Genomic DNA, 13927 nt, shown 5'->3' on the forward strand with positions numbered 1-13927 from the left:
GAGCAGAAGCAGAATGGTTACAGTCCTGAGTATGGAAAGGAATCAATTTATCGAAGGAATAAGAAGGAGACCAGTGTGGCTGAAGTGGTGGGGACAGGGGAGATGGTTGGGGGAGTCATAAGCTTTGGAAGCCACAATCCCCTTCACACATTCTCCAAAAGTAGTACCTTTCTTAGATCTCAGGACACCTAGAGAAGGTAAAAAATGTTTTGTTTTTCTGAGCGAAACCTCAATTCAGCACAAAACTCTGTTCAGAGCCTACTGCGTACCAGTCACTTCAGCTCGAAATAGAACTCGGCTTTGTGTTTTCTAGACTCTAAGCGCAGAGAGCCACCAGCTTGGGCCACCACTCTTCTCTCTGGCCCTCCCCGCCATCTCATCCAGGGGAAGCCCTGAGGCACATCCCCACCTCGGCAGCCGTCCCGTTCACCCGCTCCTTAGCCCACCCTTCCACAGCTGCTTTAGTCTGAGGAAGAGTGAAAGGGACTATTTAAAGGAACATGTGGTGGGGGGATGCAGAGGAGGCCTGGGCTCTGGATGGGCAGAGGAGGCCGGACAGCTGGTGACCACGCTCCAAATGGGCCTGCAGATGGTTTTGGGGGTCGCCAGGGCCAGGCAAGTACATCAGGAAGGAAGATGAGCACAGGACGGATGCTGCCCGGGGTCAGGCGGGAGGGACTGGCTGTGATTGAAAGGTGCCACCTGTCAGATTTCCATGGGAAATCTGAGCCTCCCAGTCCAGGGGAGAGTGTTGTACCAACAGGGCAGTAAACAATGCTCATCTGTGGGCCCCAGGCTCTTGCAGGGGGGGTGGGGGGGGTGGAAGGTGGGGGGAAGGTGGAAGTGGGGGCGGGGACTGAAGAGCTGGGGGCTAGAAGCTGCAGGGGCTTAAAGACAGCCTGGGAGTAAGGCCGCTCAGCTGGAGGAGGAAGACGGCTCCAAGCCCCCAGGCAGAGGCCCTACAGGTAAGAGACGCCCTGGGCCCCTTTCTCAGAGCCCCTTCCGTCTGCCAGCTCCTCTCGCATCTTCCAAGGGCCCTAGCCTCCAAGCAGGGCCCCACAGTTGGAGAAACCCAGGCTCCCTTCTAACTCTCTCCATCACTATGGCCACTCTTTTTCGATGCCAGAGTTTGGGGACTCAGCCCTGGGGTACTGGACAACTTGAGGTCACCTGCAGAGCAGCCTGCAGGTGGCCATCCATGAGGACCTGACGGGGACTTACCCGTCCAGCTGGGGTGGGAGACAGAGTCTCTAAGCAATTGAGAGTGGCGTCTCCAAGGGGATGTCCCTGGCTGGGGTGTGGGATGGTGAAAGCCTTAGGACCACCGCAAGACAGAGTGGGCGGCCATGGGTCGTGGAGGTATTAGCAGAACCATCAAGCATTGTCTGCACTATGTGGGGCTTGGAACTAGGGCTCGTGGGTACTTTTCCTTCCTGTCTGCCAACAAAAACAGGAAGAGAGAGTGGGGAACTGTCTCCACTGGACACAAAACAGGGGTGGAATGAAGGCTTCCTGGGGAAGGAAGGAGGAACGAAAGTGGAGAGGAAGGAAGGGAGGAGAGAGTCTACCGTGCACTTGGAAGAGAGAGCTGACCTCCTCAGCCATGTCTGACTGTGCTCCCCCACCAGTGGTGTGCCCCTCACTCTGGCTGGAGCCTTTGCAGGGACACTGGCTGCAGAGCTGGGGGTGGGGGGCAGTGTCTCCGGCACAGGCCTTGGACTGGTCGTCAGGAGACCTGGGTTCTAGGTACAGTTTGGCCATTTAATTGTCCTACAGCTTTAGTCAAGGGACTTCAACTCCCCCAAGCCTCACATTGCTAATCTGTAAAAGGGGGCCAATCACACCTCTTCCGAAGGGTTAGAGTGAGGAACTAGGAAGGGACAGCCGGGCACCGCAGTGCCGGTGGTAAACTGCTGTAGAATCGTTAATGCTGCGGTGAGAGGTGTTATCCTGGTGTCTCGATATTCTGAGTGTCTTCACTCCTTGGCTAGTTGTGACAAGCCTGGAGGATGAAAAACTAAGGTGATGTACACCCAGGATGGCCGAGGGGTGTGTGTGTGTGTACGCCTGCCCTTCCCCTCCACCGTGCGAAGAGTGTAGCATGTAGATGAAGGGTAAGATGGTTGCAGCACTCAGCTAAGTCTTAGCCAACTACTCCCACACTTTGAGGTATAAAAAGGGCTTATCGGGACTTCCCTGGTGGTCCAGTGGTTAAGACTCCCCAGTCCCAATGCAGGGGGCATGGGTTCGATCCATGCTCGGGGAACTAAGATCCTACATGCTACACGGCATGGCCAAAAATTTTTTTAAATAAATAAATAAAAAGGGCTTGTCGTCTTACTGGTGTTCGGTTCTCTTCACCTTGTCCTACCAACTAAATGTCCTCATGGCTGAGTCAGGACCTTATCTGGCGCAGGGCTGGGCAGAGGCCAACCTACACCATACAAGCTGATGTATATTTAGTGCTCTTTCCAAACCAGGCACACCCCAAAATACTTTCTATGCATTGGCTGCCTTAACCCTCCACTATCCCTGTGAGGTGAGACCTATTTTTATCTCCAGAAATCGAAACACAAAGAGGGCAGGTAGCTTGCTCGAGGTCATGGTGGGAGTAACAGTGGGAGCTGGGAAATTGAAGAATCAATGATTTTCACCACTGATCCATACCATCTCCTAAACGAGAGTGCAAGGCAGGGACGGGTTGCGTGGATCCATTTAGACCAGCTTTCGCCATACTTTCTTCTGCTAAAGGTGGCATCGCTCAAGAGGGCAATAGATGCACCTCAGGGAAAAGTAAAGCAAAAAGAAAACGAAGCAGAAAAAAAATAATCCGTGGCCAAATAGGCTTGGAGAAAAGCGAGTTAAAGAGAGCTAAGCAAAATTAAGGTTCCTTTACCATGGGGTATCTGAAATCGATTTCAGTGCTGATGATGTTGAAGACTCCAAAAGGATGAAGAGTAGGCTGTTTCTGGAACAACTTTAGCTAGAGGACCATCCCCCCACCCCCACCCCCAGCCGCAGCACTTATTAAGGTCTTAGGAGACCCTAGCTTTACACAGAACACAGTTTGCAAACCTGATCTAGACCAATCCTGTCATTGTATTGGAAACCAAGACTCTCTCCAGAGAGGCAAAGAGACTTGCTCATGTCTCAGACAGGGAGATGGGGGTCAAGGCAAGCTCCTAGCTCCCTGCTGATGTGCATTCCTTCTCCCAGGCTCATTTATTTCCCTGTAACTTTAATACGTTCCCGGAGCTGCTGAATCATGAAGGGGCTCTGGCCGGAGGGGTGGAGTTGGAAGGGCAACAGGAGCATCTTTGAAAACCCCAGCCTGCTTTCTAGCAAACAGTGGGAGATAAAATCCAGGGACCCCAGGAGTTCAATCTGGGGGCAGTAAGACCGGAATGTGTGGCAGAAAGAGTCTTGTGCCTCACATGCCTGTCTTCTTGCCTCTGTCCCAATTACCCAGGTACCCTGGGTACTGTATCCAGAAAGATGGCCCTGCAGAGGGCAGGAGGTATTTTTAGCCAGTGACAGGAGTGTCTACTTCTTTTACTGCCTGAGTCATGCCCTGAACATTATTTGGGGATTATTTTCTCTGTAAACAGAACCCCCAAGAAGGGCAGAAGGATGAAGGAGCTGGCCCTGTCCCCCCACCCAGCTGTTTTTGTAGATCGGTCAGTACAATCATCCCTCAGTGTCTGCTGGAGATGAATCCCAGTATCGCTTGAGGATACCAAAATCTGGGGATGCTCATCTCTTATATGAAATGTTGTAGTATTTGCATATAACCTACACAATCCTTCCTAATACTTTATTTTTTTAAGAATTTTTAAAAATTTACTTATTTTATTTTTATTTACTGGCTGTGTTAGGTCTTCATTACCGCACGCGGACTGTCTTTAGTTCTGGCCAGCGGGAGCTACTCTTTGTTATGGTGCAAGGGCTTCTCAGTGCGGTGGCTTCTCTGGTTGTGGATCATGGGTTCTAGGCGTGCAGGCTTCAGTAGTTGCGGCACATGGGCTCATCAGTTGTGGCTCGCAAGCTCAGTGGTTGTGGCACATGGACTTAGTTGCTCTGTGGCATGTGGGATCTTCCCGGACCAGGGATCACACCCCTGACTCCTGCATTGGCAGGAGGATTCTTAACTTCTGTGCTACCAGGGAAGCCCTTCCCTAATACTTTAAATCATCCCTAGATTGCTTATAATACCCAGTACAGAGAAATTGTTATGTAAACAGCTGTTAAAAACAATTTAAATGCTATGTAAGTAGTTGAAGTGGCGGCAAATTCAAGTTTGCCTTTTGTAATTTTCTGGAATATTTTTTCAAATATTTTCCATCTCAGTTTGGTTGAATCCACAGAACCCGCGGATAGGGAAGGCTGACTGTATATACAGTATTTCACCAGGAAACCTCACATTAAAGTGCTGTAATCAATCTCGTGTGGTAATTTCTCCCTGTCCAGCACCCCGCACCCCCCCCCCCCCCCCCCCCCCGCTGCAGTTGGAAGATCAGATTTCCCTGTAGAGGTTAGTTGGGGAGAGTACTTTCTGTTCTTCACCAAAAGAAACTTCCAGGCCCAGGCCCAGCTCTTCAGAGAACCACACACAGGCTGGCACAGCTGACAGAGACCCAGAGACCAAGCTGGGCCAGGGTTTCCCAAATTTCAGGCATTTTTACACTACCTCCATGATTTACTTATTTTGTATTCTATGTTTTCCTGAATGTTTTCCTTTGACTTAACTTACTTTAACTTCAATAAATGTATTTTTAAAAGAAACTTTATATCACGATTGGAAGTAGAAACTCAATATCACTGCCCCGAAATAGAATATAACTGTAAAACTAAATACAATGGAATCAAAACAGTATTATTAAATTCTATCTAGAGACTTCTCCCTACTTTTGGGCTCTGAGCCTGAGGGCAGCTATCTCCATCAAAAGGGGAGAATAGCTGGACTTCCCTGGTAGTCCAGTGGCTAAGACTCCATGCTCCAGGTGCATGGGGGCCCAGGTTCAATCCCTGGTCAGAGGACTAGATCCCAAATGCCGCAACTAAAGATCACACATGCTGCAACAAAGACCTGGTGCAGCCAAATAAATACTTTTTTTTTTTTAAAGGGAAGAATAGCAACTGTCCTGGATGCTAGTATCAAATTGTAACCACCTAATTGACTTATTCAAAAAGACTGAAAAGGCATTATATGACCCAGTGTTCTTTAAAGCCAAGTCACAGGGGCTTCCTAGGTGGTGCAGTGGTTAAGAATCCACCTGCCCAGAAAGATCCCACATGCCATGGAGCAACTAAGCCCGTACACCACAACTATTGAACATGTGCTCTAGAGCCCGTGAGCCACAACTGTTGAGCCCATGTACCGCAACTACTGAAGCCCATGTGCCTAGAGACCATGCTCCGCAACAAGAGAAGCCACCACAATGAGGAGCCTGTGCACCACAATGAAGAGTAGCCCCCACTCACCACAACTAAAGAAACCCTGCGCGCAGCAACAAAGACCCAACACAGCCAACAAATAAATAAATGAATAAATTTAAAATAAATAAATAAAATAAAGCCAAGTCACAACCTGCAGAGGGCTGTTAAGTGAACATCACCCAACATCAAGGAAACGTGGCTGGCCCAACACCCCAATTTGGGGGAAGTGGTGCTCTACCCCTTCATTTGACCAGAGGGAAGGTGGACACGTGTGTCACATGTCCGAGCAGTGAGAGACCCAGTACTGAATCTCGGGCCTCCAGACCCCAGGTCCTTCACCTGCAGAAAGGGGGCATGACCAGGCCTGCTTGTCTTCTCTTTCCAGAGATGGAGCAGAAGGAAGGGAAGCCCTCTGAGGATGGGACCACTGTCTCCCCAAGCACGGAGGCCCCAGAGACAGTGGGAGGTGGAGCCTCTGCAGAGGAGGAGGCCACAGGCCCATCTGAGAGGACCATCAAAAGGGGGCCTCCAGATGGGGCAGGAAAGCAGGAGAGGGCACCAGCTGAGGACGGCATTTCAGCTGAATTCCAAGGGGAAGCAAATGGGTTGGATGAGGTCAAGGTGGAATCCAAAGGGGAGGCTGAACTTCAAAAGGAAGATAGTGGGAAGAAAGAGACCACCGTGGCTCCTCAGGAGATGACTGATAGCAAAGAAGAGACCAACTCTGAACCCAAGGAGGCTGAGGGAAAAGAGGAGACCACGCTGGCCTCTGAGAAGCAGAAGGCTGATGAAAAAGAGGTCAAGTCTGGATCTAGGGAGAAAGCCGATGTGAATGATGAGGCCAAGGCTGAGCTGAAGCAGGTTGCTGGGGAGCAGGAAGCCAAGGCTGGAGGCAGGGAGGCTGCTGGGAAGGAGGAGGCCAAGATTGGAGGAAGGGAGGCTGAAGAGAAGGATGAGGCCAAGGCTGGAGCCAGGGAGGCTGATGGGAAGGAGGAGGCTAAGGTTGGAGCCAGGGAGGCCGATGGGAAGGAGGAGGCCATCATGGCCTCTCAGGAGAAGAGTGACAAGGCAGAGGAGCCCAAGGCTGAAGCCCAGGAGAAAGCCAGTGCTTCGGAGGCCAAGTCGGACTCTCAGAAGAAGTCTGCAGTGGAAGATGAGGCCAAGCCTGAAGTACAGGAGGAGGTGGTGAAGGAGGAGGTGGTGAGTGAGAAAGGGGAGAGGAGGGAGGAGTACCCTGCCCACCCCTCCCCAAGCAAGCCCCCTCCCCACTTTATTCCTTTGGGACAATCCAGTCTTCCTTCCACTAATATCAAGAGCCTGGGGTGGGGGAGGCAGCACTGTGACCCAGGCTGCCTCCCAGCTCTTTCTGAGGTCTCACAGAGCCTCGGGCAGCTGCCAGCCCACACAGATCACGTCTGTTTCAGGAGCGAGGCGGTGCTGATGAAGAGCAGGACCAGGGTGTGGAGGGAGAGTCAGGGGAAGGCGCAGGAGGGCCTCCCAGCTCCCCGGAGGAATGGCCCGAGAGCCCTGAGGAGGAGGGCAGCGGCCTCAGCCCAGGTGAGTGGGAGCCCGGGAGCCCACGGATGCTGAGGGAGCACGCGGGGAGTGCACCGTGGGTCACCCCAGCTCCCCTCCCTCCCGTTCCTGTTCCCTTCCCCCAGACGCGCTGAGTCCAGACACTGCAGCTTCCGGAGAGACCAGTCCTTCAGCCAGGTAATGCCCCAGCTCCAACCCCTGCGACCACATACTCCCTCCGAAGGCTGCCATCCCCTGGGCCTGGGCCTCCCCAGCGTCTGCTCTCGAGATATGCCAGGAATCCTGGTTTTCAGCCCCTATTCCAGGGCGGAGCCCAAGAAACCAGAGGGGCTGGAGTGTGGGAGCCAAGGGGCGGTGGAGCACCCCTGGTCCACCTCCCACGCACCGCTGAAGCCTCCTCTTCAGCACCCCTCACAGCTCTTCATAGGCGCTAGCGTCACCCATAAGCACGTTGGACAGTGATTCTGCCACTTACCAGCTGTGTGACCTTGGCCACATCCCTTCCCCGGTCCTCCCCTGTGAGGTGGGCACGGTCACGGTACCTGTCTCATAGGATTCTTGTGAGACTCCGATGACCTCTGTGTATAAAACACTCAGCCCAGCGCCTGGTCTGCCTTTATTTCGAGCTGAAATTCACCTCCACGTCACCCTCTTAGGGAATGGTACCCAGTGAATGCTCACGGAACGTGGTCTACGTTCCCTTTCTCATGCAGGCCTTAGAACCACCTTGTCAGGTAGCTTTTCTTGTCCCCATTTTACAGATGACGAAGCTGAGGCTCAGAGGAGTGACATGATAGTCCCAAGATTACACAGCAAATAGCAGGCAAAGGCAGGATTCAGACTCAGGTCAGACCTCAGACGCGCCCTAGTTCAGTCCACACATCCCACCAGACCGCACGCTCCCCAAACTTAGACTAAGCCTCACTATTCCTTCTCAGTTTCTCCCAGTGCTGGGCCCAGAGGAAATGTGTGCGAGAGTGGGGGCCACAACTTTATATGCCTCGAGACTTCAGGGACCACACTCAGCCAGCCTCCAGCCTCCTCCCCGTAGTGGCTGCTCCCAGCCCCTCTCACCCTCCTCCAAATTTTTCCATGCAGTGAATCTTCACCCAGCGATGCGCCCCATCGTCCCACGGAGCCCCCTCCCGCACAGGAGAAGAAGAAAGAGAAGGCACCAGAGCGCAGGGTGTCAGCCCCTGCCCGGCCCCGGGGGCCCCGTGCCCAGAACCGCAAAGCCATCGTGGACAAGTTTGGGGGGTAGGATGCGGGCGAGGTTCTGGCAGGGCTGGATTGGTTGGGGGGGCGGGGTCCTGAGGGGTAATAGGAACAGCCTGAGCCCAGGTGGGAGGACTGACATCTGGGGCGGGGGCTCCTCCCTGATGGGACCCTCCCACCCCTCTGGCCTGGCCTTCTCTGTCCCACGCACACAGGGCAGCCTCGGGCCCCACGGCCCTGTTCCGGAACACCAAGGCCGCCGGGGCAGCCATCGGTGGTGTTAAGAACATGCTCTTGGAGTGGTGTCGGGCTATGACGAGGAACTACGAGGTGCAGAGTGGGGCCGGGGACCCTTCCCCAGGACGGCCGTGCTGGGAGGGTCTGTGCGGTACAAAGTCCAGAAGGTGGGAGGCGCAGAGGGGGCGAAGTCCAGGTCCCCTGGCTGAGGCTGACCATGGCCTCTGGGTCCCCCTCGCCCGCAGCATGTGGACATCCAGAACTTCTCCTCGAGCTGGAGTAGTGGCATGGCCTTCTGCGCCCTCATCCACAAGTTCTTCCCTGATGCCTTTGACTATGCTGAGCTAGACCCCACAAAGCGCCGGCACAACTTCACCCTGGCCTTCTCCACAGCAGAGTAAGCCACGCCTGGGGGGATGCAGAGGTGGGTGGGAGCAGGGGGCGCCTACACAGTATGGAGTGCCGGATTCACAGGGGTCGGGTAGTGTGCTGGTCCAGTAGAGGCTGTCACCACACATTCATGAATTCAACAGATATTTTTTGATTGCTGGGAACTGTCTTAGGACGCAGCAGTGGGTGAAACTTGCAAGATCCCTGCGTGCCCCTGACTTTTACATTCTAAAGGGAGAGAGAGATCGTAAACACACCTACATGTGAGATATAATGTGAGGGAACTGACGCTGTAAAGACAGTGCAGGCAGGGTAAGGGGTAGAGGAGGGGCAGGCAGGGTGGTTGCTGAGATTGGGGGCCAGATTCTGACTCTGCCATTTGTTAGCTGTGTGACCTTGGACAGGCTCCTTTACTTCTCTGAGCCTCCTTTTTTTTTTTTTTTTTTTTTTGGCCACGCAGCAGGTGGGATCCCTTAGTCTCCCAACCAGGGATCAAACCCACGCCCTCTGCAGTGGAAGTGTGGCGTCTCAACCACTGGACCACCAGGGAATTCCCTGAGCTTCCATATTCTGATCTTTAAAATGGGCATGACATTTCCTCTTTGGCAGGGCGATGGTGAGAATTAAGTAAATAATTAAGTGAAGTCCCTATAAACAGTGCCTAAGCCACAGCAGATACTTCAAAACAAAAAATCTGAGCTGCTGTTCCTATGTTATAATGAATGATATCACAGTTGCTATCATAATTATTACTCAGTGTGGGACTTGGAGGGGATTTATCGCTGAGGTTCACACAGCTGGGTGCCAGGGGTTGTGGAGGGATGGCGACGGGCGGGTGGAGTAGACAGGCAGGAGGGGTGTGAGGAGCAGTGTGGCCCAAGGAAGAACCTAAGAGGCAAAGATATGGCTTCTGGGTGGTGGGGGAGAGGCAGGCACTCCCACCACCAAAGCACCAAAGCCAGACTCAGCCAGAGACCTCCACCTCTACCCACCTGCGAGGCCTGACTGCCCCCTGGTAGCACTGGGGCTTCCAAGGAGCTCACGCCTGGACCACCCATCCTTTCCTGCCTGGGAGGGGCTTCTGAGCCGCCTGGTAGAGACCGGACTATGTATAGGGAGTAGTCAGTGAGGACAGTTCTGAGGCCCGGGAAAGCATTTCCCACTGAGTGCGTTTCTAAAGCCTGGGGACAGGGACTAAGTCCCGGGGGATGTCAGCAGCACCTTGGTAGAAGAGGCTGAGCCCTTTGGTCTAGTCCAAGCCTGGCCGCCAGCCTGCAGAGAAGCCTGGGGCACCAGTCTTCCCCTTTCTGGGCCTGCATGTCCCCATCAGCAAAACAAGTGGGCTGATATTGATTTGTGCTTTTCAAATGGGGATTTTTTCTTCAGCAGATTCCTCAAGCAAAATGTTAAGTGAGCATCTAACATATGAAACAGATTTAAAGGAGGACTCTAGGTTGGGAGGGGCTCCTGGAGCCCTCCAGCTCAGCGCCAAACCCCGCTTCCCCAGATGGTCCCTGAAGCATGTCTGTAGGGCCCTAGCGCACCAAGGATGCCATTTGCAATCCACCAGACTTGATGCTCCAGTTTCACATTATCCCGCCAAGGGATGGGGGGCGTGCCCTGGGGTGGGGGGCTGAGGGGTGGGGAGCTCCGTGTCCTGCTCTGGGCTCAGAGGTGCCTTTAACAGTGATGACACATGAATCAAGCCACAAGAACCAAGAGTCATCGACTAGGTGCCAGGCATTCTGCAAAGAGCTTTCCTTAGTTCATCTCATTTGACTGTTACAACAACCCTTGTGTGGATACAAGCAGCGAGGCTTATGGGAGGTTTGTGCAGAAGCCCTGTGGCAGAACTGGGATTGGAAAGTGAAACTCTTGGTCGGTGCTGAGAGCTCTTGGTGAACATCAGAAGGGTGTGTGGCTTGGCCCTCACCAGATGTCCCTGGCCTGAGGGGCAGGGGTCATTGTCCTCCTGCAGCTGCCTTGCCTTGGCTCCAAGCCCGTAGAGCCACAGGAAGGCAGAAGGAATAATCAGATGATGGTGACAGGCTGAGAGGAGGCATCAGGCAGCAGTGAAAAGGGAAGGATGAGCAGGGCATGCACAGGGATGGAGGGTGGAGAATAAAGAGGTGGAGGTGCCTCCTCCCTCCTAGCTCTTTTTTATCCCCACCCCACCCCCCACCTCAGCCATGCCGTGAGACATGCGGGATCTTGGTTCCCCAATCAGAGACTGAACCTGTGCCCCCCTGCAGTGGAAGTGCGGAGTCCTAACCATCGGACTGCCAGGGACCAGCTCTTTGACCCTTGGCAGCTGACTTAATCTCATTAGGGTTTGGTGTGAAGATTAAGTGTGCAAAGTAAGGGAGCCCCTGTCACAACTGGCTCCCTTCTAGAACTCTCCTCCGATTCCCATGGAATGGTCAGCACCGGGGCCCCCAGGGGGTTGGGTCAGCTGTGCTGCTGGAGGAGCCTGACTCCGTTCCCCAGGCCCAGTGGGAATGAAGCTTTTGCCTCTCCTTCGTGGGAACAGCACCACGACCCACACCCAGGAGCTGAGAGCACTGCCTTGGTTGCAGGGAGCTTGTCCCATTCTTCGAAATCCTCCAGTCTGTGCTCCTCCCTCCTGCTCCCGGACTAGTCCAGCTTGGGTTTTGGCCCAGCTGTCTCAGCTCTAAGAGAGGATTTCCGCTGGGACCCTGGTTTCTCCTGCTGCCAGCAGCCATGGCAGTTTGGCAGGCTGGGACTGCTGAGACCCAGCTTCAGGGCAGGGATGCCAGAGGCATCAGGCAGGCCTGCGGTGGAGTCCCAGCCGTGTCACTCACTTTGACCTTGGGTAAATCACCAAAATGCTCTGAGTCTTCGGTTCCTCTTCTGCTGGTTGAACACAGAGGAGTGGAGTAAATGAGACCATTCAAGGGAAAACACTTGGGAGTTCCCTGGTGGCCTAGTGGTGAGGATTCCAGGCTTTCACTGCCATGGCCTGGGTCCACTACCTAGGTGGGGAACTGAGATCCCATAAGCTGTGTGGTGCAGCCAAAAAAAATGGGGAGGGGGGAAGGGAAGCACTTGATAAATCTCCTGGCACTTGGTGGCAAGGCCCCAGTAGTGGTTAGATCAGATGATTGACTTCAGCAAAGCCAAGAGTAGCACGTGGCCCCAAAGAGCAGCTGGGAAGTTAGAAAAAGAGGACCTGCTGCTAAGTTCCATGCAGTTGCTCAACAGATTAAGTTCTCCTGCCTCAGGACCTTTGCACATGCTGTTTCCTCTGCCTGGAATCCTCTCCCTGCAGATATGTACCCAATTTACTCTCTTTAAGAGAACTTTCCTTAGCTCCCTATTAAAAATCCCCTTGGGGAATTCCCTGGTGTTCTAGTGGTTAGGACTGTGAGCTTTCACTGCCAAGGGCCCAGGTTCAATCTGTGGTCAGGGAACTAAAATCCCACAAGCTGCAAGGCGTGGACACCAAATAAATAAATAAATAAAATTTTTAAAAGCCCTCACTAACACAATATTTAAAAAAAAAAATCCCCCTGGACACAGAAACATACCCTGTCCCCCTTCCCTGCCTTATTTTTCTCCAAAGCACCACTCATCATCTGATGTACCACCAGTCTCTGTCTGATTACTGTCTGTCTTCTGCCACGAGAATGTCAATGACATGGGAGTGGGGAATTTTTATCTTGTTCAGTGCTGAATTCCCTGGAAGAGAACCTATCACACAACTACCCCTCAATAACTACATGGAGGCTGAATGAAACTGGAGATGTTGCAGCTACAAGCCAGCACTCTGGCTCGGATTGGGGTTCTGTCCTTGAAACTCTTCCAGAGGACAGATATAGGAGCACGTGGAAGGGGTGGGTTGATGCAGAAGTCTAGACCGGAGGGTCCCGCTCCCACCTGAAGGCACACAGTGCAATGAAAACATGGGCTTTGGAATCAGACCACACTAAGTCTGAGTCTTGACTCTGCTGGGTCTCAATGATCTCATCTGTGTGATGGGAGGGTGGCCCTAGATGACCTCCCAGCTCTGCCACTCACAGTCCTGTGGGTTTCGTCCTTGCTGGGCTGCCCCCACCCCTTCCCTTTGCTCCCACATCCTGCACCGTTGGCTCTCTGCTCCTCGCCCCTCCTCACCCCTCCCCATTCTGCCCCTCAGGAAACTGGCTGACTGCGCCCAGCTGCTGGAGGTGGATGACATGGTGCGGCTGGCAGTGCCCGACTCCAAGTGCGTCTACACGTACATCCAGGAGCTGTACCGCAGCCTCGTGCAGAAGGGACTGGTGAAGACCAAGAAGAAATGAGGGGCTGACCGACCCTGTGGGCGGAGGTGGGCAGGGAGCCCAGCTGACCAGCCGTGGCCCAGAGTCTCACTTCTGCTCTGTGGAGGCAGCAGTGCTGGGGCTGAGGCACGGGCAGATGGCACCAGACTTAGCTACATTAAAAGTTCTTTTGTAAAATCCTGTCTGGCCCCTCAGTGCTCCCTCCCCACTCCACCAGGAACCTCTCTCACTCTGGGATAATAAACCCCGAAAGCCAGGGTTCCTCACCTGACATGATGTTCTCAACAACCATGAAAGGCATTCGGGAAAGGATAGTGGCCTGGGTCCCACCACTAACCAGCTGTGTGTCCTTGGGTCAGTGAGTGAACCTCTCTGAGCTTCAGTTTACCATCTGAATGGGGATAAGAGGAGCTCAAAATCATGCAGGTGCTGTGAGGGTTAAATGACATCGAGAAAAGGACAAAAAGCCTTACCTGGGGCCTGTCACATAAGTGTTCTCTAAGTGGTGGCCCAAAGTATCAACACATCTTACATTTCCAGCCATGGGTGGCACTTTCCCAATTCTCTTCCCTCTTTCCACACTTTTCCTAGATTAGGGAATTCTAGGGCAGGGGCTGGAGTAGAAGATTCTCTAGAAATCTCACCCAAACTAGGCTAGTGGGGTCTCGGGTGAGTCCCTTGACTCAAGGATACCCCACATTCTGTTTCTTAAAATCCAGTGGTTTTCTAGGAGCTTAGAACTACTGTACCCAGAAAGCTCCTCCTTTGTGCTAAGTTAATCCCTCCAACTCTGACTGAAGTTTTGACTTGTTTCTGTTGTCCACTGCTCACTG

General features: G+C 53.3%; 1 protein-coding gene across 2 annotated transcripts; it reads left to right on the forward strand.

Moving 5' to 3' along the window:
* The first annotated feature begins 838 nt into the window (after positions 1-838).
* On the forward strand, positions 839-13241 carry SMTNL1 (smoothelin like 1). Of its 2 annotated transcripts, XM_057730103.1 has the most exons (8): positions 839-965; positions 5822-6636; positions 6861-6993; positions 7098-7149; positions 8071-8229; positions 8403-8517; positions 8670-8821; positions 12971-13241. In XM_057730103.1, the coding sequence occupies exons 2-8, from the start codon at positions 5824-5826 to the stop codon at positions 13113-13115; spliced, it is 1569 nt and encodes a 522-aa protein (XP_057586086.1). In that variant the 5' UTR covers positions 839-965; positions 5822-5823; the 3' UTR covers positions 13116-13241. The 2 variants fall into 2 exon arrangements, with proteins under 2 accessions (XP_057586086.1, XP_057586087.1); XM_057730104.1 differs by lacking the exon at positions 8403-8517 and having other exon boundaries at positions 12971-13049.
* The last annotated feature ends 686 nt before the right edge of the window (positions 13242-13927 follow it).

This window comes from Hippopotamus amphibius, chromosome 3, assembly GCF_030028045.1.
Source record: "Hippopotamus amphibius kiboko isolate mHipAmp2 chromosome 3, mHipAmp2.hap2, whole genome shotgun sequence".
NCBI classification, from domain to species: Eukaryota; Metazoa; Chordata; class Mammalia; order Artiodactyla; family Hippopotamidae; genus Hippopotamus; species Hippopotamus amphibius.